Below are 23,692 nucleotides of genomic sequence, written 5' to 3'. Positions count from 1 at the left end.
GTGTCATGCCTAATCTACAGAATGGGGAAGGGGGAAAAAAAAATGTTATGAACCAAAACTCCTTAGGAACCATAAGACACGTCTACATGTTCATTAATGTGCTGTAGTTACTGCACAGTAAGATAGTACTTGTATAGCCAAGTACTAAGTCAACACACAGTAACTGGCACTACTGTGCAGTAGCGCCGGCACACGGCTTGTTAGTAATGATAACTGCACAGTAACCTAATACTATATTTCACAGTACTGTATTAACATGGCTTTTGGCATGACATGTTATTACACAGTAGTATTAGGCTACTGTGCACTTAGTGTTTCATGTACATGTGCCCATGTAGATGTGTGAACAAATAATTTAGTATAAATTTCCATAAAAAAGCTGTGGGAAAAAAGTGGGCTAGTTTAATAAGCCTTGGACATGAGACCAGGATTTCATATATTTCATAGACACCAGGGCTGAAAGGGACCTCGGAAGATCATTGAGTTCCCAGGGGCAGGAAGTCAGCTAGGGTCACAGGATCCCAGCAAGAGAAACATCCAGATTTCTCTTGAAGGCATTCAAAGTAGGTGCTTGAATCACCTCCGATGGCAGGCTATTCCAGACCTTGGGCACTAAGACAGTAAAGAAGTTCTTCCTTATGTCCAGCTTAAAACAGTCTTGCAGGAGTTTATAACCGTTTGACCTTGTAATACCTTGGAACGCTCTGGTGAACAAACATTCCCACAGATCCTGGTGAACACCCCTGATAAACTTATAGGTGGCCACCAGATCACCCCTGAGCCTGCACTTTTCCAGGCTAAAGAGCCCCATGGCTCTCAGCCTGTCATCGTAAGGTCTGTTTTCCTGACCTCTGATCATACATGTGGCTCTCCTCTGGACTCTCTCAAGCTTCTCCACATCCTTTTTCAATTGTGGAGCCCAAAACTGGACGCAGTACTTCAGCTGCGGCCTCACCAAGGCCGAGTACAACAGGAGAATGACGCCCCGGGATTTGCTCAAGAAGCATCTATGGATGCAAGCCAGGGTTTTGCTTGCTTTACTACCCACAGCATCACACTGAAGGCTTATGTTCATCTTGTGGTCATCCTGACCCCCAAGTCCCTTTCATCCATAGTGCTAACAGCGTAGCACTGCCAAACCTATAAACATGCTGCAGGTTTTTTCTCCCAAGGTGAAGAAACTTGCATTTTTTGGTGTTAAACACCATCAGGTTCTTGTCCACCCATTTCTTGAGCCTGTCAAGGTCAGCCTGGATTGCCCCCCTGTCCTCAGGTGTGGATGCTTTACCCCAAAGTTTGGTATCATCAGCGAACTTGGCCAGTCCGCTTCTGACTCCAGTGTCCACATCATTAATGAAGAGGTTGAACAAAATAGGTCCAAGGACAGTCTTGAGGGACCCCACTGGTCACAGGGCACCATTACGATTGAATTTCATCAACCACCACCCTCTGGGTCCAGCCACAGAGCCAATTCCCCAGCCAGCAGATCATGGTGGACCCAAGGTTGCAGTTGGCCAGTTTTGCCAAGAGGTGATCATGGGATACCAGATGAAAGGCTTTTTTGAAGTCAAGATATATGATATCAATCTCTTCCCCCTTGTCCAGGTGATAGGTCACCTGGTCATAAAGGAAATGAGATTGGTCAAACATGACCTACCCGCAACAAACCCATGCTGGCTATCCCTGAGCATGTTGTCATCAGCCAGTCTGTTGAGAATGACCCCTCTGATAATCTTTTCTAAGACCTTCCCCAGGATAGAGGTCAGGCTGATGGGCCTGTAGTTTGCCAGATCCACTTTCCTCCCTTTTTTGAAAACAGGCACCACATTGGCCTTCTTCCAATCACCAGGCACTTCACCAGGGTGCCAGGAGCTCTCAAAGATCCATGCCAGGGGCTGAGCTATGATGCTGGCCAGCTCCCTGAGTACCGGGGGTGTAAATTGTCAGGGCCAGCTGACTTGAAGGCATCCAGCATCTCCAGGTGTTCCTCCACAAGGTCAGCATTGATGGAGGGCAAGGAATCACCCTCTCCCAGGCATTCCTGTCCCACAGTGGGCATAGTAGCTCGTCTTAACAGAAAGGTGCTAAAGAGCTCTATTCACAATGGTGGTAAGACTGATAATGCACACATTTAAGAAAGAAAACAGTGAAAATGTAAAAATATGTGCAAGAGTTTCACCAAAAGAATTCAAAGCTCTAAAGCAGCAGAGAGAGAGCACACACAAGCACCAAACCACCAATGACTGAAAGATGAAACTAGACAAGTTCAAATAATTAGGGGGCAGGAGTGGTGTGGGGGAGGGAGGTAGGAAGCAGGAAGGTATGTAGTGAAAACAGGAAGGATGATTAACCAGTAGAACAAAGTACTCAGAAGGGAAGTGGTGGATTTTGTCTTAGTTTTCAAACTAACACTATATTTGATTAGAGATGAAAACATGTAATTTCATTTTCTTAGGTCTGGTTGGCTGAAAGAGTAAAATTTGATGACTTAGTTTTTGCACCTTTGGCTTTTAAACAACCAGGCAAATCAACAAGAGTTGATAATATGTGAAAGGAATACGCGTGCTAAAAATTTAAGCAGGGGGCTACGGAGGGGGCTGCTGCCACCCCAAATTCACCATAGCTCCACCCCTGTAGCCCCATTCCCAGCACTTCCACCACCCATCTGGTGCAGCCCCTGCTTTTCCTGGTGAGTGGGGAGAAGCAGGGGTTGAGCTGGGGCTGCACCAAGTGGGCATCAGCAATGCTGGGGGGGGCTATGGTGAAATATGGGGTGGCTACAGCCCCCTTGGTAGCCCCCCTCCCAGCACCACCACCGCCTCCTCCAAGCCCAGCCCCTGCCAAGAAGAGCATAGCACAGCCACAGCTCCAGCCTGCAGCTGCAGCCCACCCACCCCACCCAGATCTGGGGGACACATGCCCCCCCCCCACCATGCCCTCCCCAGGTACACACAGTCGCAGGAGTCACCCCCACTCCCAGTGAGCCACAGGTCTGTCCCGCACCCCGCTCCACCCCAGCTGGGCATCTGCCCCCTCCCTCCCTCACTGTGGGGGGGGTGTTGATCTACTCCCCACACCTTTTCCCTCCCCGCCCCCCTTCCACCACAACAGACTTACCAGCTGCACACAGCTGTATTGGAAATTGGATCAGTATTGGCAGATATGCCTCCTTAAATATTGACTATTTGTATCGGTGCAAAATCTCTATTGGTGCACCCTTAAACCAGGAGGCTGCAAAAGATGCACATCAGGTTTAGAGACCTCAAAGCTTATGGTGAATCATGGAGGGTTTGGGAATTCCCAAAAACTGGTATGCCTTACTAAAATGTGCACTGAAGGATCATGGTGTTGCATGAGAATTGAGGGAATGATTTCCATCAGCTCCTATAGCAATAGTGGGCTCAAACAAGGGAATGCACCAACAGTTTTCAACTTGACATTTGAGATGGTCATGAGAGATAGTTTCATAGTTTCTAGGGTCGGAAGGAACCTGAGTAGATCATCTAGTCCGACCCCTTGCCATGGCAGAAAAGAGTACTGGGGTCAAACGACCCCAGCAAGGTATACATCTAGCCTCCTCTTAAAGACCCCCAGGGTAGGAGCCTGCACCACTTCTCTTGGAAGCTGGTTCCAGACCCTAGCTGCCCTGACTGTGAAGTAGTGCCTCCTGATGTCTAGCCTAAATCTACCCTCTGCCAGCTTGTGACCGTTATTCCTGGACACTCCTGATAGTGCTTGGGGGAACAGGGACTTCCCCAGTGCCTGCTGATGCCCTCTGACTAGTTTGTAACAAGCCACTAAATCCCCCCTCAGCCTTCTCTTGTGGAGGTTGAACAGGTTCAGGTCCTGTAGCCTCTCCTCATAGGGCCTGCACTGCTGCCCCCTGATTATGCGAGTGACCCTTCTCTGGACCCTCTCCATGTTGTCCACATCCCTCTTGAAGTGTGGCACCCATAACTAGACGCAGTACTCCAGCTGCGGCCTGACCCGTGCCGCATAGAGGGGGAGGATCACCTCCTTGGACTTGCTTGAGATGCATCTGTGGATGCATGACAAGGTATGGTTGGCTTTCCTGACTCCATCCCCACACTGCTGGCCTATGTTCATTTTGGCATCAATGATGACTCCAAGATCCTTTTCTGCCTCTGTACTGACAAGAAGGGAGGTCCCCAACCTGTAGGTGTAGTGCCGGTTATTCCTCCCCAGGTGCATCACTTTGCATTTGTCAGTGTTGAATCCCATCCTATTCTCATCCACCCACCCCTGTAACCTGTCTAGGTCCGATTGCAGCCTATTCCTCCCTTCTAGCATGCCCACACCCCCCACATCTTACTGTCATCAGCAAATTTGAACCCCCTCATCCAAGAAATTTACCCCCTCATCCAAGTCGCTGATGAAGATGTTGAACAGTGCAGGCCCAAGGACCAAGCCCTAGGGAACCCCACTGCCCACATCCCTCCAGGTCGAAAATGCCCCATCCACCACCACTCTCTGGGTGCGGCCCTCCAGCCAGCTGACACAGTCAAATGGGTCGCCAACACCACAGTTCCCCAGTTTCTTAATGAGAACGGGGTGAGAGACAGTGTTGAAGGCCTTCCGAAAGTCCAGGAAGACTATGTCCACTGCTACCCCTGCATCTAAGGATTTGATGACCTGGTCATAGAAGGCCACCAGGTTGGTCTGACAGGACCTGACTCTAATGAACCCGTGTTGGTTACCCCTAAGCATAATCTCCCCTGCTGGCCCCTTGTGGACATGCGCCAGAATAATTCTCTCAAAAAGCTTGCCCATGATCGAGGTAAGACTAACTGGCCTATAGTTTCCTGGTTGTTGAAGAAGGAAAAGGTCTGAGACTGAATGGACTGCACCAGGGATTTGTTTACGCAGACAATATCTGCCTAGCAGGAGAGGAAACAGGAACAGTACAAAAGATCAGAGAGCGAAAAGGAGTTGGGCTTGCTGTCAATGTCAACAAGACTAACAACATGAAAGCAAGTAGAAATAAAAAAGATGACAAAAAGATAAAAATAGGGAATGATAATGTGGAACAGGTAGAGAAATTTAAGTATTTAGGAACAAGAATCACTGAGGACAATCAAATAACTGAAGAAAGGCAAGGCACAAATTTACAATGCTAATATGTGACCATTTACTCCAGATAAAAATAACAGCACCAAGGAGGGAGGAAAAAAAAACCTCAAGACACTTTTAAAATCCAACTTTTTTATAGTACAATTGTTCAGCCTGTTCCTTTATATAGCTATGAATCCTGGACACTAACAAAGGCAAGTGGAAAAATGTTGTAAGTGTTTGAAAACAAAGTGCTAAAGAAATTATTTCATGCAGGACAATAAAACAAAGTATGGGAGGAGAAGACATAATCAAGAACTTGTGGACCTTTATGGAAGACCTGATATTTTGGGCAAGATAGCACAGAGAACAAAATCTCAAGGTAACTGATGAGAGAAGGCACAGCAGATTTTGAAACTCGAGGTGGAAAGCATCAGACCTTGTGGCAGACTGAGGCAATGCTGGGAGAAGCTAAGATGCAACAAGGTGGAAGGAGATCTGGAATTATTTTTCATAGTAAAAGTGAATAAATATTGACTCTGTACCTTGACCAGAATATTAATCCATAAAACTTCAGGGTCATTCTACTGAGACAACGTTCGTTTTATCATCTACCTTTTTAATGGTTTGTATAAAGGAGCGCTAGTTTTCCATTGCACACTCTGTGGTTAAAGAACTCAGCCAGACCACAGCTGCTTGCTTACGTTGCCAGTTGAGCTTTTAAGGAAACAACAGCTACAGGCTTGCCCAGAAGAATTACAATTAGATGTAGCATTCCTCTTTCACTGTGAGTTACTCTAAAATACTTAAATGGCACCTAGTACTTGTAATATCCACATGCCTTCAGTCTATTTGTTGCCAAGATTCAATAGCCCTTGCACTGAATCCAGTCATCATCTTCCTACTCTTCAGTTTCTCCTGGTAATGCGCAGTTAAAAGCACACATACAAAACCACATGAAACGCATTCATTTGTACTTCACTAGCCAAACTGGTTTAACTAAAAATGTTTGCTGACCCACTTAAACCAGAGCTGGCCAACAGACACCAAAATACAGCAGTAATATTTGTCATTTTACCAGAACATCTCCAATCATTATCCTCTAGTCCCTATCAAGTAATGGCAGAAACCCCCCCTACTTCCCCACCCATGTGTCAAAAAGTAGGAAAAATCAAGGAACTGACACCCAGATGTAGCAGATGTAACTAGCTGCAAGTCTACACACCAACACTGATCTAATGCATCAGCAAGAAGTTTGGGAGCATTGTACTGCTGGGGTGTTGTCGGCCTCTTTATATGAAAGGTAATAACAAACATAACTTATGTCCAAGTGGATGGGGTATGGATTTCATTATCCAGGTCAGGCTCAAACTCTGGAAGTGGCCTCTTTAAATTCCTGCTTTCAAGTTTATTACATGCAGTCAACTCTGTCCCCCCACCCCTTTTACCCCACAGCAGCTAATTATTTGGGATGCATTTTTTAACGTGTGAATACCTTTCAGACACCTTACTCAAAAGGTGTCCACATGTTTAGAAAACCATCCCAAATCATTAGCTGCTCTTTGGGTGTTCATAGTTGGGTTTTTTTTTACTACATGCAACAAACTCACAAGCAGAAATTTATAGAATCAGAATTTAAAATAGGGCTAATATTCAACAGAGGTGTTTAGCACTTCCTGAAACACCACTCCCTTTTAAAAGGGCGTTCCAGTTTTGGCATCCATAGTTAGGTAGATAAATAAAGTAGCACCAAATATTGCTTCCTCTCCTAATGCCATGCTAACTTTTAAACCAGCAAAAGACAAAAAAAGGTCAACAGAAATAAAGAACTCCAGTATCTAGCATATTTTCACAGAAGGCAACAGGCTACAAATTACTGTAAAAAAGCAACAAGCAAGTTATGTATTTTATTACTTGTCAATTAAAAACACTAAAAATACCACCTCCCACACATGCAGAATTAAAAACAACATGAAATATCAAATACTGTAAAATTATACATCATACAATAAGTTATATAACATTATACAGGTTATAAAAATTAGACCAAACACTTACAGGGTCTCTTAGCTCCTCATTTTCTCGGAGTGACGTTCGAGGTATTTTCACTGGAATTTCATCTCCACATTCAGTATCTGAAGCATTTGGAGACTCTGCTAAATCAAGGAACTCATCCCTCTTATGACCTCTGAACCTTATTTTGTCCAACCTCTTTAGCATGTTCAGCACTGCACTTTTCTGCTTTACCTTAACATGACGGTTGGAGTCCCTGCAAGACAAGGGAAAAATACAGAAGACTGTTACACCTCCTACAGCATGTGTGAATACAAGTCTTCTAGAGTGCCTGTAGTCATTTTTCACGTGCTCCCTAATTATAGAAGGAAAAACAGTATTACAGATTTGCTTACAAAAAAGAAATGCGTTTCACAGTGACACACAGGGCCTGTTTCCAGCAGTTGATAACTGACAGTAACTAATTACATGATAGGGAAAAGTCACCATCTCAAGAGGATGTATTTAAAATGATCTGCCATAGGATGGTTTTCTGTTATGTTTTAAAAATGGGTTTTTGGCCCTCACTGCCATTTTCCTAGGTGAAACAAAAAGTCTATTCTATGGCAATTTTACTCTATTCTCAGATTTGTAGCGAGAAAGGTAACTCCACTGAACAAACAAGACTGATATTTCAGGAGACTCGAAGCCAGCATAGCACCCCAGCATTACTTAGTGATATGCAAAAATATGCCAAGTGGGACAACACAAGAGATTTCTTCAGTAAGTTTTCTGATGCACAGAAAAGTTAAAAGATTGTTTATGAGAAACAATGACCTACATTATTCCTGTAAAACTCACTGAAACCACTGCCATCAGATCTTATCCGTGATCCTAGAGAAATAAAACCTCACAAAAATGTAAGCAGGAAAGAGCCACGTAATATCCCCAACAAGATTTTTTTTCCTGATGTTTGAGGGGTTTCATTTTTATTGACAAAGGAGCTCAGTTTAACTCAAAACTTGTTAGTGGAGGCAGGAAAGACTCACACCATCACAATCGTAGGAATACAGGCTCTGAAGGGACCTCGCCTGGGTCAGTCTAGACTGCTGCCACTGCAACAACATCCGCTTTTTTATTCTGCTCATAGCCAATTTATACCCATTTGTTTTTATGCCAGAATTGTGCTTTAGCTGAAATAGCTCCTGTCCTTATGTCCCTTCCATTCCCATTACAGTCAGCAAGTTACTTCCCGCCATCCCCACCCCACCCGCCTTCACTTTGCTACACAAACAAACCAAGACCTTTATTTTATATTATGGGCTAGTATAATGAACAAGGGGAAAAAAGCCTTCAAATGTTTTGGGAGATCCAAATGTTGGGAGATTCAAATTTTACATAGTACTACAGAGGAGGTCTCATTAAGGTCTTGTACAAAGGAACTAATGCTTCCCTTTCTAGACTGGAAGCGCCTCCAGAATCCAAGGAGGGTTGAGATGTGATTGTAGGATATATTTGCCTTTTTCTCTTAGATGCATGCCATTATCAGTACATAGCCAACCTAAGTCCAATACAGTCACCCAGGTCCTTTTCCTCCTCAGTCATTTCTAACCAGTGAACTTCCAGCTTCTAGCAAATATTAGACTCTATGTACATGAACTTGCACTGTGTTTTTAGATTTTCCTTGTTTATTCCAAGGACGACATGCATTTCATATTAAAACAGCCACAAGCAGAGGTTTGTCCTTACATAAATTAAAACATTGTCAGGTATCAGTTACAAGAGCAACAGTTCTGTCATTTTTGCACATAGTTCTGAAAATGCAACACTCGTTTAGTATGGTTTTTCAAATACTTTGCTCTGCATAGTTTTAGCATTAAAAAAAACAAAACAACCACACACACCTACCAAAAGACACCAATACTGTCAAAACAGCTTATTTTAAGATAACAATTACAAAAAATGGTGAAATAGTTCTGTTACTTGTACCTATATTGTGCAAAAGACAAGCATTACTACTTATTAGAAAATAATGCATTAGGTATTTGCTACTACACACCCACTGTCTCACCCTAACTTTTGGTTGCTAAGACTGGAGATCAACAAATGTGGTGATACTGAAGCAGGCTTCCCAAAACATACTCTTTATCTATTACTTAGAAATGTGGAGGTTTCAGTCTACATGTATCAAAATGACCCACTCTTCACACTTAAAATAAGTCTTTTGCTTTAGGTTTAAAACAGTGCTTAATCAAAAGTGAGAAAAGGGTTCAAATTATAGACTTATTAATAAACTGCCAAGTTACTAACACAAACCCATCCTCCATGACTAAAACCACTACCCTACCTCCCCAAAAGCCACAAAAACAAAAAACCCACACACTCCACCACCTACTCCCCACTAGCGAAGCTGTAAGCTCGATGTTGCTTCTAGTCAGGTGTAATTTCCGTCCCCCTCCGCCCAAAAGTCTCAAAAGCTGATATTTGTCTATTATTCTGGTTCTGTATACATACCACACTTACTTAAACAAATAACAAAGTTTTTCCCTCTAGTTAACATGGGGAGAAGTCCGTCTTAAAATCAAGTAAGAGGGGGCAGGCATCTGCTACAGCTCTGTTGCTACAGCTCCAGCCCCAACCTTGGGTCAAGGCTGGACCTGCAGCTGCTGCCTGCACTGCATCCCGCCCACCCCTCACCACTCCTCCCCTACAGCCTCCCACTGGCCCATCTGCCCTTCTCCCCCCCCACTGAACCCTCCCTTCCTTTTGCTCTGGTGCTGGCAGGCTCCATCTCTGCTGCAGCCCAGATCACAGCCAGGCCCTGTAGCAGCTGAGCTGGCTCCATGCCACTGCTATGGGGCTGGCTGGAGCTGTGCTTCATGACTAGGGTGGCCATCACAGAGGACAGTCCCCCTGTCCACTATCAATACGAAACCAGATGCCTTTATAAAGACATCCGGTTTCATATCAATAGAGGATGGAGGACAGAGTAGCAGAAAAACAGAATATCCTCTATGATGGCCACCCTATTCATGGCCCAGGCTGCAGTGGGGACAAAGCCTGCCAGCCCCAGTGCAAAGGTAAGGGGGAGATGGAGCAACAAGTGGGGAGGGGAGGTCTGGGATCCAGGGCTGTGGGGTGGCAGAAGCAGCACGGAGAAGGGGAAGCGGGGGCAGGGGCAAGCTGTACATCTCCCACACTGCCTGCCCCATTACTGCCAACCCCACTCGCCCCACCTACCTGCCATACCATGTATGCCACTACTACCTGCCCAATTACTGCTCCCCTCATCACCTGTCCCCTCTACTGCCTGCAGTAGTGGGGGAAGACAAATTGAAGATAATCCTCCAAATAATTAGATTGTATTCATGGAAAATTATAACAAATGTACACATTTTCCATTACTGTAGTAGAATCTGATTATTGGAGGGTGTCACAGGATTATCTTATATTTAGGTAAATATGGTAAGCGGCACTCACATACCCCATTTTATAAAGAAGCTGAAATGGCTACAGTATTAATGTTGGGATTTCCATCTTCATATCTGTTAGAACTTAAGAACATATATTTGAATGGTAAAGTGATCCAAAATAGAAGATACATTTTGATTTCTAATCAATAAACTGTTTGGTGAGAACTAAGCCCTTGCACTACCCTTTTGAAAAGTTCATTCTTGTAAATGGAAAAGGATTAGTTATATTGCTGCCAAGGAGGTGTTAGGTCATATAATTTATATGGAACTAAGAGCACATCAGTAGCAGGAGCTAAAATGCATGGCTGACAAACCAGAAGTCACAAGTTTGAGGCCATAGGAGAAGCACTCACAGTGTGACCATGTCAGATTCCAACAAATCTGCGAATTCCACTAAACACCTTGTCACAAGGACAGGAGAAGGAAGGATCCTAGAATATTAGATAATTAGAAGGCAATAAGACTACTGACCAAGTAACCTCTTTAGACCCAGGGATCTAGAGTTGCGTTCAGCGGGCTGACTTTAGAATACAATGACTACACACATGCAGCTGTAAATTAATGGGAAACTCAGCACTATCTAGGGTGCCAGGGACAAGCAGAACACAGAAGTCAAGCAACTTAAATTATGCTGCTTAAAAATTATGGTCCTTAATTTTAGGTTATGCTGCAATATGCCATAAAGTGGAAGTCTGTCAAGGGCCTATAAGACATGATGAGACCCAATTCCTGATCCAAACAATGATACATCTTACCATACCACACATGCATAGCAGGACATGCAATTTTGGGATTAGGAACTAGATCCCGATTGTGCCTTACTTGTTGGTTCAGGGAGAGCTTGTTAATCACATCTTAAAACGTAATGTGTGTTAGAGGCCTAAACGCAAGAGTTCGGATCATAAAAGTTTATTTTGAATTGCACTCAGTGCCAGTCAGTGAGAAATTCAGAATTACTTGAAACTTAGTTTCTTCTTAACTGCCATTAGAAGATAGTAAAAAGAAAGTAAATTCTTTAAAGGACACAAAAAATAAGAACTGCAGAACAGAGAAGTCTATTTTTCAGAATGAATATGACATTACTGAAATACGACAAGCAATTAAAGCTTCTAAGAGAGCAACATGCAACTTAATTTAGCTAATTGAAAAAAAATAAGTAAATAAATCAATTTATCCAGCAGTTGAGTCCTGCAGTCTAGTCCTTAAGAGGTCCCCACAGTTCCCTGATTTTTTCCATTTACCAAAAAAAGATAAAATCTAGGAGTAATTCATACATTAGCTTTCCTGTTTCTGTTTATAAAAATAGACCTTCCATTAAGCAACAAATCAGCTGCCTCAAGAACAATAAAACACCTTTTCTGCATATATTAATGGGGTACAGGGACCCCAAAAACATCACTCTGACTGACAGCACAACTTGTGGCAGCACAAAAATGTCTAAATTTAGCTGTTTTACTCCAGGTACAGGGGAAATGCTGGAGGACACCCCTGGACCAGACAGACATCTCCCGCCCCTGTGGGGAGAAAGCCCAAGGTAGAAAGTACAGGCTCAGCTTCTTCAAGGGGTGGGTAAGTCCTCAGTATGGGGGAAAGTATTGGTTTTGCACAGTACCTCTGAATTAATCCAACCCTGAATGGAACCTCTGGAGAGGCAAGTCATGTATTTCCACACAACTGCTTTCTCAAAACGGAGTACATTAAAGGATCAGTTTGGTCAAGTGAAGCAGACACAGCCGAGACCAAAATTCTAATGCCAACTGATGGACAATAGTCTTAAGTTGCTCAACTTTATATTTAAAATCCAATGTCACACAGAAAAGAAAAATGCAGCACCCAACCTAAAGATTCAGAAAAATTAAAACCAAGCACAACCACCATACATCACACATGCACTGTGGCCACAAGCAGGATTACATTCATAGTTCTGCATGCACAAGTCTTCCAGGTACTACTTACATTTCGTCAGTCTAGTATCGAAAGGATGCAAGTGGAGTTTAGAGGCTGTATAGATCTCTCCACTAGTGCAAAACTTTACCATATGTATTCTGATTTTTTTTTATTTTTTTTTAATAGAAATGGTGCACCAAGAAACTGCAGCAGCCTAAAATCAGATTCCTCCCTAGAATTAACCTACTATAGCCTTAATGGGCATCTTCCAGCTGAAATCCCCAAAGCATTCACCTGTACCCTTGATATCCTAAGAGCTCCTTTCCACTACAAAGGAGATGCACAAGCTGTGGAATTCAAAGGGTGGCAAGATCACATGCACGTATGTATTCACTGAAGAGCTCTCCAGCATCACGAGTAACAAGTTTCAGTGAAACAATATGCAAGTTGCAGGAGTCTAAAGTATCAGTATTACTGTAGGTATTCATTACTGCTTCATGCAATTGCCACTGTTTAAAGAGGCTGGGGTGAGGGAGGAAAAACAGAGTAGATAAAGAGGCTGAATAGAGGCTCTTAACAAAATACTGAAGTCAATCATTATAAAAGAAAAAGAAGGAAGAAAACTATAAGCACAGAACTTCTTGAATATGCATACTTAAGCATCCAGTTCATGCACAGGCAAGAAAACGTTTCCCAGGTTGAGAAAAATCAATACTATTTTGACTATTAAAAAAAAATACATATGCTTTTTATCACATTAACAAAAATCTCAAGAGAGATCAACTTGGGTCCTTCTGTCCATTAGAGAGACATCATCAGCTTCAGTCACTGTCTGAACATTTTGTATCTATTAATGTTTAAAACAGCCCTAACTGAAAGAGATCAACTGACTGCTTGACAGTTGTCTAAGTCGTTTCCCCCTACTAAGCAGCAAGGAAGAAAAAAAAAAATTGTGTATGAGAAGTACAACTAAAAGCCACAAAAATTGGCAAGGCTGCAAGTAAAACAACACAGTTTTGTTTTTATGTTGGTGATTTCTTGTGTAAGTGCACAAAAATAGCCAGAAATCAGCTCTGCCAATTTGTACCCTTTGTACTTCTGGAATCCAGGAAGCAATTTTAAATAAAGAATTTTGGGCATCCTCCAACTCATAAAAACTATTCCAACACCGGCCCCATTCAGCACAATACCCAAGTATATGCAGTACTTCGAACATTTTGGTAGTTGCACTGGATTCAGATGAGACACGAGTATGCTATTGCATCAAATATGCTTTTTAAGTGACTACACATCTAACAGATTGGCCTAGACTGCACAAGATTTAGTCGTAAATAATCTATACAAGAGGGGGTTATTCTACTAAAAATAAACATTTCTCTGCCATGGCTGCCTTGCTTAAATACACACGTTATTACTGCTTAAAAAGGCACAGATATGGCTGTGCACCTCCAAATGCAAATCAAGTTACAAATATAATATTGGTTCCTAAACCAGTGATACTCAACCAGGATGCCAGAAAATCCTTTGAAGGGTGCTGCAGGGCGTATCAAGGGCAGGCTCAGGCTCTCTGCCTGACCACTTCCACCACCCTCAATGCCTGGCTGCTCTACAAACAGCACTCTAATGCATACATTTGTTTTTATAGGGTGCTGCTCAAGTCAGCAAGTCATGGAGGGGCTTCTCAAGTCTAACAAAGGATGCCTTGAGCATAAAAAAGTTGAAAACCCCTGTTCTAAGCATACATCTCCACTGATGCCCTAAAGCAAACAAGCACTATTAAAAATATCTGGTAGTAGGAATGTGTGAAACGGGCTGTATTCGATTTGGATTCGGATTCAACCCAAATTAGGGACAGTGATTCAATTTGCTCGTTTGGATCACTTTCCCTGATTTGATTCAGCCGAATCCAAGTCTGAAGATTCGATGCTGGTTTGGAGATCAGCAATTTGGCCTGAAAAACAGCTTTAAAATGTTTCTCCTACATACCTCGAGGTACCAGGCAAGTACTTCTGGTCTACTTCTGGGTCCACCACCAAGCACCCCTCCACCTTGGCAATTGGTGTAGGGGGACCCCAGGTGCCCCCCATACCCAGGAGGCACCGTTTGCCAAGCCAGAGGGGTGTGGAGGGGCCCTCCAGAGCACTCCCCAGCAGACCCAGAAGCAGACCAGAAGTACTTCTGGTCCACTTTTGGGTCTGCTGCCCAGAGAGTGGGGAACCTCCCCCCCGCCATGCTCCTATGGGATGCTCCATCTGCCCCACCATGGCAGATATGAGCTACCTGGTATTTTGAGGTATGTAGAAAAATCACTTAAAGTTGTGTCTACAAATCTTTCCAAATCAAGTAGGAGAATTCAGATCAGATTTGGAGAGATTAAAGGGTCCTGATTCATTTCGGATTTGGAGATTTGGACACTGAATCGGGCTGAATCGAGACAGCGACCAAAACTTCATACAGCCCTATCTGGTAGTAAAGAAGCCACAATGTTTATGGCCTTAACTACACTGATTAGACTGCTCAATTCTGAAGGACGGTACTGCTTTGCCAATGGTTTTCTAAAAATCAGAGCTGGTGCTCAGTCCCTCAGGCACCACACTCATATGCAGCATCAGCACCCTTTGGTGCTACTGACATTAATGGAGGTCAAGTCCTTAGTTACCAAAACATCAGGTTCCCTCAAGGCTCACAAAAATTCCCAATGAAGTCAGCAGGAATCTTTGGGAACATTTCATTCATATCACAGTTCTTTTATACAAGAACTTTTAAAAAGAACAAGATTTGATCACTGGTCTAAAGAGAATTTCTGGAAAGCAAGTAATTATTTCCAATTCACTGATATAAACTATTTCAGAAAGGGGGGAGGCATGTGGGGGGGGGGAAGAGGAGGAAAGGAATTGTGCTTTTTAAGTTGGCACTAACAGCTTTATTACCATTTGAAACTAGAAATACATTTTAAAATATCACCTGCAAAAAGGGCAGAAGTGTTGCAACAAGAACCAAGTTGGTGATAAAAAAGTAAAGAACATAAAAAAAGACCACAGACTCATTCAGCACACAAAATGGTACTTCTGTAGAAAGAATTCAGGGTTGCTCAGTGAATAAGACATTCGTGTAGAACTCAGGGTTCAGTTATTACAGACACTGAAGAAATGAGGCAAGGGACTACAGGAAGAGTAAGACGGGGCCTCGTCATTAAGGCTGTTGAGCATTGCTTTGAGAATCAGAATCTATTCCTGCCCCTACCAGTTCTCGAGTGAGATTCAGCAATTCAAGAGAGACCAACTTAAAAAAAAAAAGGCCACAGACTGCCACTAAGCATGTGTTCCTCTTTTCTGGGTGCCTGGAAATCAGAGCCTAGAGTTTCAAGTTATAAGAACCAAAATAGTCAAAATAGTCATTGACTCTCTCTCTCTCTCTCTCTCTCTCTCTGTGTGTGTGTGTGTGTGTGTGTGTGTGTGTGTGTGTGTGTGTGTGTGTGTGTGTGTGTGTGTGTGTGTGTGTGTGTGTGTGTGTGTGTGTGTGTGTGTGTGTGTGTGTGAGATTAAAGACAATATTATAAATGTACATGCACAGAGAGACCAAATGAAAACAAGCGCTTTCTATTGCTGCCATTTCTCAAACCTCAAGTGCTTGCTTTTTAAAAGCAAACATGTGGAACTACCTGTTGTAAGGTATGCACACCCATTTACAATAAAGTTTCAGATTCAGATGAGTCACCTGTCCTTCCACCCTTCTGTTGGACTGTCTCATTTTCCTTTGTAAGAATGATCAGGATTTACGGAGTCACAGAAGTTTGGGGCTGGAAGGCACCTTGTGAGATCAGGTCCAGCCCCCCCCTGCTCAGAACCATCCATAGTAGAAGTGCCGCAAGGTAAAGAGGGGGTAAAAAGCACCCTGTTCAAATTTGCTGATGACACCAAGATGTGGGGGGATGTGGGCACGGTAGAAGGGAGGAATAGGCTACAATCAGACCTAGGCAGGTTACAGGGGTGGGCGGATAAGAATAGGATGGGATTCAACACCGACAAGTGCAAACTGATGCACCTGGGGATGAACAACCGGCACCATACCTACAGGCTGGGGAACTCCCTTCTTGTCAGCACAGAGGCAGAAAAGGATCTTGGAGTCATTATTGACTCCAAGATGAACACGGGCCGGCAGTGTGGGGAAGCAGTCAGGAAGGCCAACCACATCTTGTCATGCATCCACAGACGCATCTCCAGCAGGTCCAAGGGGGTGATCCTCCCCCTCTATGCGGCGCTAGTCAGGCTGTAGCTGGAGTACTGCGTCCAGTTCTGGGCGCCGCACTTCAAGAGGGATGTGGACAGCATGGAGAGGGTCCAGAGGAGGGCCACCTGCATGATCAGGGGGCAGCAGGGCAGGCCCTACGAGGACAGGCTATGGGACCTGAACCTGTTCAGCCTCCACAAGAGAAGGCTGAGGGGGGATCTAGTGGCTGTTTACAAACTAGTCAGGGGGGATCAGCAGGCACTGGGGGAGTCCCTGTTCCCCCAAGCACCGCCAGGAGTGACCAGGAATAACGGTCACAAACTGACAGAGGGTAGATTTAAGCTAGACATCAGGAGGCGCTACTTCACGGTCAGGGCGGCTAGGATCTGGAACCAGCTTCCAAGAGAAGTGGTCCTGGCTCCTACCCTGGGGGTCTTTAAGAGGAGGTTAGATGAATGCCTTGCTGGGGTCATCTGACCCCAGTAATCTTTCCTGCCATGGCAGGGGGTCAGACTAGATGATCTACTCAGGTCCCTTCTGACCCTAGAAACTATGAAAGGTTAGTTCTGTACTATGACAACCAGCTCTCCCCCAATATGTCAATATGTTAAGTAGAAATCCACCAAACAGAGTCCCAAAAATTGAATTATTAATAAGCAATATTCCTATAATGACCAACTGTAAAACATATCAGAGATATTTCCACACAATTTGCCACTGAAATTTGCAAACAACTCCAATAGCTAAATATTGGTTTCACAACTACTGCTTGCTTGTAGAGAAAGCTGGTTAGTTGCATTAGCCTGAGATCAAGCAGAAAGCAGGGCAGGGCAGCACCTCAGTAGGCTGTCACATACAAAAGTTTGTCTCAAGTTAGTCTAAGGCAGTGGCTCCCAAACTGTGGGTCCCGACTTCAAATGGAATCACAACATCACCAGATGGGGTCACTAAAAACATTTCCTTTTGCTACGGAAAATCGTGGATTTCTCTTTTAAAGGAAAAAAACATGGGAAAAGGCAGATTTCCCCTTGCAGACTGGCAGAGTTCCAGCCTGCAATGGGCTGCTTGGGGTGGGGGAAGTGGAAGAGGACGATCAAAGGCTTGGGCTGCCACATACATGCACGTGTCAGCCAAGCAGTGGTCAAGAGTTGCTCCCACAACTCCCTCAAGGTAAGTCGGTGGGGTGCAGGGGAGGGGGCACAGGTGATGTAGCAGGGTGGGCAAGGGAACACAGGCAATGCAGCAGAGAACAGGGGGAGGCAAGGCAACACAGCAGGGAACCATGTGCCCCTCCTCTCCCCCCCACAAAAGACTTATGTGCCTACAGCAGGGCATGGGGCTCCAGTGGAGTCAGACCAGCTCTGGGCAGGACCTGTGTCTGCATGGGAGCAGATGGGACCTGGCGCAGGAGGGAGCACCTCACTACCATGGCTGCTGCTGCTGGGCAGGGGGCACCTCACCTGGGTAGCTGCGCTGACAGTGCTTCCTCCTGTGCTGTGTCCTGTCCACTGGGCCACAAAGCCGCCAGGAAGAGGGCAGCAGGGTAGAGAGCCCCAAGACTGCATCCTCCTTCCCCCACACACCATGGACTCTGCTCCAGCCATGCCACCTGCAGGAGAGAGGATGGGGGGGAGCCAAGCTCTGTACTCCACTCCACCCACAGGAGTTGCCACCTCTTGCAGGTGGCACCCAGGTCTTGAGCACTGCTGGTGGGGGGGAAAGGGGGCCCTGGAGCACTTGGAGGGTTGGGGGACTGCGGGTTGGGAGTGAGGGGCCATGCTGAGGAAATGGTATCATAAATGGCGTCATGTCAATGAAGTTTGGGAAGCACTGGTCTAAGGTACCACCCTACCCTTCTGCTTGCCTGCAAAGATGATCTTTCAGAGGATGTTCCTGAAATGTGGGGTCAGTGGGAAATAAAAATAGAATATTTGCTGTTAACCAGCTTATCTATGACCACATAGTATTCTGCAATTGATGAGAGATTGCATTAAGCCTCAAGAACTGCCAATACTACAAAACAGGGGTTAGCAACCTTTTAGGAACAATGGACCCAATTAGCACATCTAACTCAAAGTGGGCTGCTAGCACGCTTCCAACCTGGCCAAGACTTTCCCTACTGCCAAAATTGTCACTGACATCCTGGCTTCACAGGTTGGATAAAATTGCATTGTGGAGCCAACATGTCAACCCTTGTGTGTCACTCACACACACGCGTCACAGTGGCTTACTAGGGCTATATTGTTTGTCATACTTGGGCAAATTAAAAACCATAGCTACAAAGTATTACAAAATTTGTTTTCTATATGCACCTGATAGACACAGTACATAATGAATCTAACTACTGTAAATTCAAGTAGTTGACTATTACCTGGATTTCGTTAAGGAAATCAAGGAGAAGCAGTGTATTCAATACTTTGATCAAGATTACCTGAAAAAAAAAAATAAAAGGTGTAGGAGGCAGCATACAGTAACCCACTGCCTCCACATACAGGTACCTCATCTGTCAGACATAACAATCCAGAGAAAGAAAAAAAAAAGCTCACACTTGTGATGTTGCCATTAACTAGCACTTTTACTTAAATAATGATGATGATGATGATAATAATAATATTGCTTTATTATTAAAAAAGAACATTCTTCCAAAAAAGGTGCATCCATTCTGCACAACACTGTAGTGATACCTTTTTTTGTGAAGCAGGAAAAAGTACAAGAAAGATACCTGCATAAGAACATTTTCAATCATTACAAGTGGAGAAAAGGGAAAGTGGGAGAGGAAGAAGCATTTTACGTTATACGTTTTGTTTTGTGTATGTGTGTCTGTTTTGTTTTCCCCTTTTTACTAGACCAACTTCCACATGAACCAGTATAAATCTATTTATAAACAAGATTTCCACAAGTTTGAAGGATACTTGATGCGAGAGAAGAGAGACTGACCACCCCGAGCTAAGGAACGTGTCAATGGAGGTGAAGGTGTTAGAAGTCCATGGACTGGGATGAGATTTGCTCTGTGTTAGCTGCCTCTCCATCATAGTACTTGTTTTGAGCAGATTCTTAACTGAGTCAAGTAATCTGTTCACTGATTTTTGATCCCTGATACACAAGTTTAATTCCTATCAAATGAAAAGCATTTCAGAAAAGTGGAGGCTTTATCTTTTCTAAAAGTAGGGAAGTCCCAGTCTTCCCTCTCCACCTCCACCCCAGCCATCTGGTTGATCTAAAACCTTGGGGGAAGGAAACTGTTTTCTACTTTTGTTCCTCTACATGTTTGTATTACACACATAAAATAAAATTTTGCCTAGAACCCTCTTTATTAGACAATAACAAACAAGCAGTATAATGCATCCTCTCCGGGAGTTAGGGATTCCTTCCCCCATACTAAGCAGGCAATAGAATTTTCTTTTATTTACACACATTTGGATCTTTTGGCAGAAGAAGCCAGTTTGAATCAAATATCCTTGGAGACATGTAGCTATCATCTTGTTGGACTTTTAAACGTTTAAGCAAACTATGACTGTGTGAAGCTCCAGTCTTGTTCAGTCTGCTGTTCTGGAAGTCGGTTTTCAGATAGTTTAAGTTTGCTGTTCAAGTACAACACCCACCTCCAATCTCTGGAAGTTTGATACGAGTCCCTCAAGTTTGTTTGTCTCTTTCAGAAGATGACAGCAGGGAATATTTTACTTGGAGTGTGACCAAGCTTTTGGCCACCGCAACAAGTCCTCTGGCCAAGCATCAGTAAATGCAGGAGACAGTATGGTGCAGAGGAGACAGAGAGACCCTGAGATTGAATTTATTTATTTTTAACTGAACCATCTCTGGCCTTGATTTCACAAAATTAACGATTGATGGAAAATAAAGAACATCACTTGACAGGGTAAAGATGCAACTTGTAGACTAACTGAATCAGAGAAGCATAAGCTTTTATGAGCAAGTTCTCACTTCAACAGATGCTTAAACAGCTAAATTGGTCAAGGAACATCTAGTTCAGGCTGCCTCTCAGATCCCTCATCAGGCCCTATTCCTCAATTCAGGTTTCAAACAACTGCCAAACTAGTTCCAGCCCACTGAATGTTCTGCGTGGTCATCAGCAGAGGAGAGTGGCATATGAACACGTTATTAATAAAAATTGCAGTAGGTTTTTTGTAAGATGTGTGACAGAAGCAAGACCAGAGCATATAGCTGCTTGATACAGAATGGTTATAACTATAGAAAGCCAAAGACAAAATCCAGTAACCCCTATAAATTTGCTTTTCATTTTTGAGAGTTTGGATAATCAGAGGTCATAAATTACTGGCCTTTAATGTAATCCTTGTTCTGTTTAGCATTATACAAAATAATAATAAACAAACTACATACAACATGGTAAGACTTTATTGGTTTTTAGATGCAGCCTGAAAGATTCAATTAAAAATTAGGCTAAGGGAATATAAAACCAGCAAAGCAAAATACTCAGAGATACAAACTGCCATTATTAAGATAGCCTGGCAACCATCGCCACCTCCTAATAACAAAGCATAAGCAAGGGCCTTTAAATTGAATGGTCACATACTATACCCATTACCCCTAAGACTGAGGAAGAAAGCAAAGCAGTTAGCAGCTAACTGATTCAGATGTGTAAACCTTTGCAGGCATCAACCTAGCATCTGACAAAGTCTGCTATCATCTATGAAAGTTTAGACTCTCGGACCCATTTAGTCTAAGGTCGCACATGCTAAGTACCTCCAAGTACGAGAGAGGAACGGAATGGTAGAAATTAATCACATGCCTTCCTGTACAGTAAGAGGATGAGACATTACTAACCACCCAGTGCTCTCCCTCTCCTCCCTTAGAAAGGGCTACTGAGCAATGGGAAAGAAGCCCTGTTGCCTTCCCCTCTTTGCCAGAGGGAACCAGAACTTGGCACTGCCACTCAACCCCCATGACAGGCTCTCCAGAGTCAGGGATATTAGCAGAGTCCAGCATTGCCCATGTTGGAGCAATGCCAGAAATCTGCAACAGTTGTACAAAGCCCATGTTTGTACAAGTGATAACTCCCAGCAAGATTTAGGCAGAAGGGGAAAAAAGAAAAAAAAGACACCTCTGACCTCAGATTTCCTCCCAAACAAATTTAACTCCTATTCCAAGCCCCTAATATTAGGAGCCAGAGTCACATACAAATCATAAGCAGATTGAACACAGCGGCCTGATGCTACAGACATCATTAGTATAATGGACTTGCAATTTTCCTTCCAGGATTTAGGACATTTAATTCATCTTCCACGTGGCCACTATCTTTTATTGCTTCCTTAAAAAGAAAAGAATTTGAATAGCTGCTTTAGAAGCTCACTTCAGTGTGTGCACAGATACAGGATTGAAGTGTAACTGGAAAAATAAGTTTCTTTCAGCTGGCAGTGTGTACTTAAAAATATCTAACAAATGCAAATAAAAGTTACAACTCTAAAAAGGGGAAAAGGTGGTGTCTATGGGGAAGCAATTGAGCTGAGTATTTCTGTAGTCACAGCTGGATAACATGGCGTAACGTTTTTTGCTTTGTTTTTACATCACTCGAAGTTCTTTAGTATGAAAGAAGAGGCAAAAAGATTGTTTTCTGACTATAACCAAGGATACAGATGCTTACTTTGGCAGTACATCCATTAGAGTTGTATCATCAGCTTCATGATTTCAGAATTTAGGGTATTTTTGGAAAGCTTTAGGACCTGATACCCTACAGACAGGGACACTTTAACAATACAGCTCTCCTCCTCCTTTAGAGCCTCTTCCCCCTTCAGAACAACAACAAAAAAAGAGCAAGTACCAACAACAGACACAGCCATGTCCAGAGCTGTATTTCCCTAGCACAAGACATCAGCACCTCCCTTCGTATTATCATGCTCCTTCCACAACACAATGAACACACTAGAACCAGTTCCGTCATGTGCATGTACAAAAGGGGAGGACCAGAAATAAATCTCATGCGTTTACTTTGGTTTGTCTTTTGGCCTCGATAAAGTCAACATTATTGTTGTCTCCCATTTGAACCTAATGTGAACACAGCTCCATAATGCTCTTATACTCTGTATTGACTCTGCTTTTATCACAGCAGATTTGAAAGATATTTTCCTGGCTCACCAAAGAAATGAATAAAATTACGTCAAGAGTGTGTTATGTAAAGTAAGATTGCAAAAGACACTGAGGAAACACACTAGTGAAAGAAGTGATCTGCTTCTTTGAAACCACACCGAGCTCTCTCTTCCTCAAGAGTCTCTTAAATTCACACAGAATCCAGGACAGTTTAAGAAAGGGGGTAAAAGCCCCAGCAGAAAGGATAAGGGCTAAAGGCAGTCTTTATTCTAGTCATAACCAGACCAGTTGATATGTTAGTTAACTAAAGAGCTGTTTTTATATTTCTACCTCTAAAATTAGGACCTGGCCAAAACTACAGTATCCAGAAACCAAGGGTGTGCTTGTGCTATACATGCTGCAACTAGAATAAAGGTCCAAATGTCAAAGCAGTTTTTAAATAAGAACCAGCCCCCAACACCTCATCTGCCTAAACAGGCTGCATTATATCTTTGACAAGGCAAATAAAAAACCACAGAAAAACATTTTAGTCATGTAACCCGGGCAGTACTCCAAGAGGTACCCCCTCTCCAATTGAAGGGATCAAAGCAGGTGCACAAGCGTTGTGGGAGGTGTAGGGACTCTCCTCCCCCTATAGAGCAGAGCCAGACCACCAATGGGGACTTAACCATATACCTTTTAATGAGAGAACAGTACTGGGAACATAACCAGTATAAACCAGGGGCTATAGGGGACATTACAACGCCTCGAGGGGGCAGGATTCAACAAAGGTTAGACACTTACAATCATAGACATATTCATCCAGTTGACAAAAGACAGGGTTAACCAAAATTTAAAACACAAACAGCAGAACAAACAATACTGGTTGGTGAAATATAAAAGGCACAAAATACAAAATGTCAAATAACAAGGAATATAGGGCTTAGGTCCCTGGATGGGGGAAAAGAGGGAAAACACAATGACCCCTTTCCACTGCAACA

At 43.5% G+C, this 23,692-nt stretch overlaps 1 protein-coding gene across 2 annotated transcripts in view; it reads right to left on the bottom strand.

The window, feature by feature from the left end:
* GRAMD4 (GRAM domain containing 4) overlaps positions 1-23,692 on the bottom strand; it is a 109,668-nt gene that overhangs the window by 70,395 nt on the left and 15,581 nt on the right. For both annotated transcript variants that reach the window (XM_090042085.1, XM_090042086.1), the window contains exon 2: positions 7,129-7,339. In XM_090042085.1, the coding sequence (XP_089898211.1) occupies positions 7,129-7,339 (211 nt within the window). The remainder of the gene's footprint in view (positions 1-7,128; positions 7,340-23,692) is intronic.

This window comes from Crocodylus siamensis, chromosome 4 (genome assembly GCF_052110815.1).
Source record: "Crocodylus siamensis isolate JL-2025a chromosome 4, ASM5211081v1, whole genome shotgun sequence".
NCBI classification, from domain to species: Eukaryota; Metazoa; Chordata; order Crocodylia; family Crocodylidae; genus Crocodylus; species Crocodylus siamensis.
This window is presented reverse-complemented; position numbering and strand designations above follow the sequence as displayed.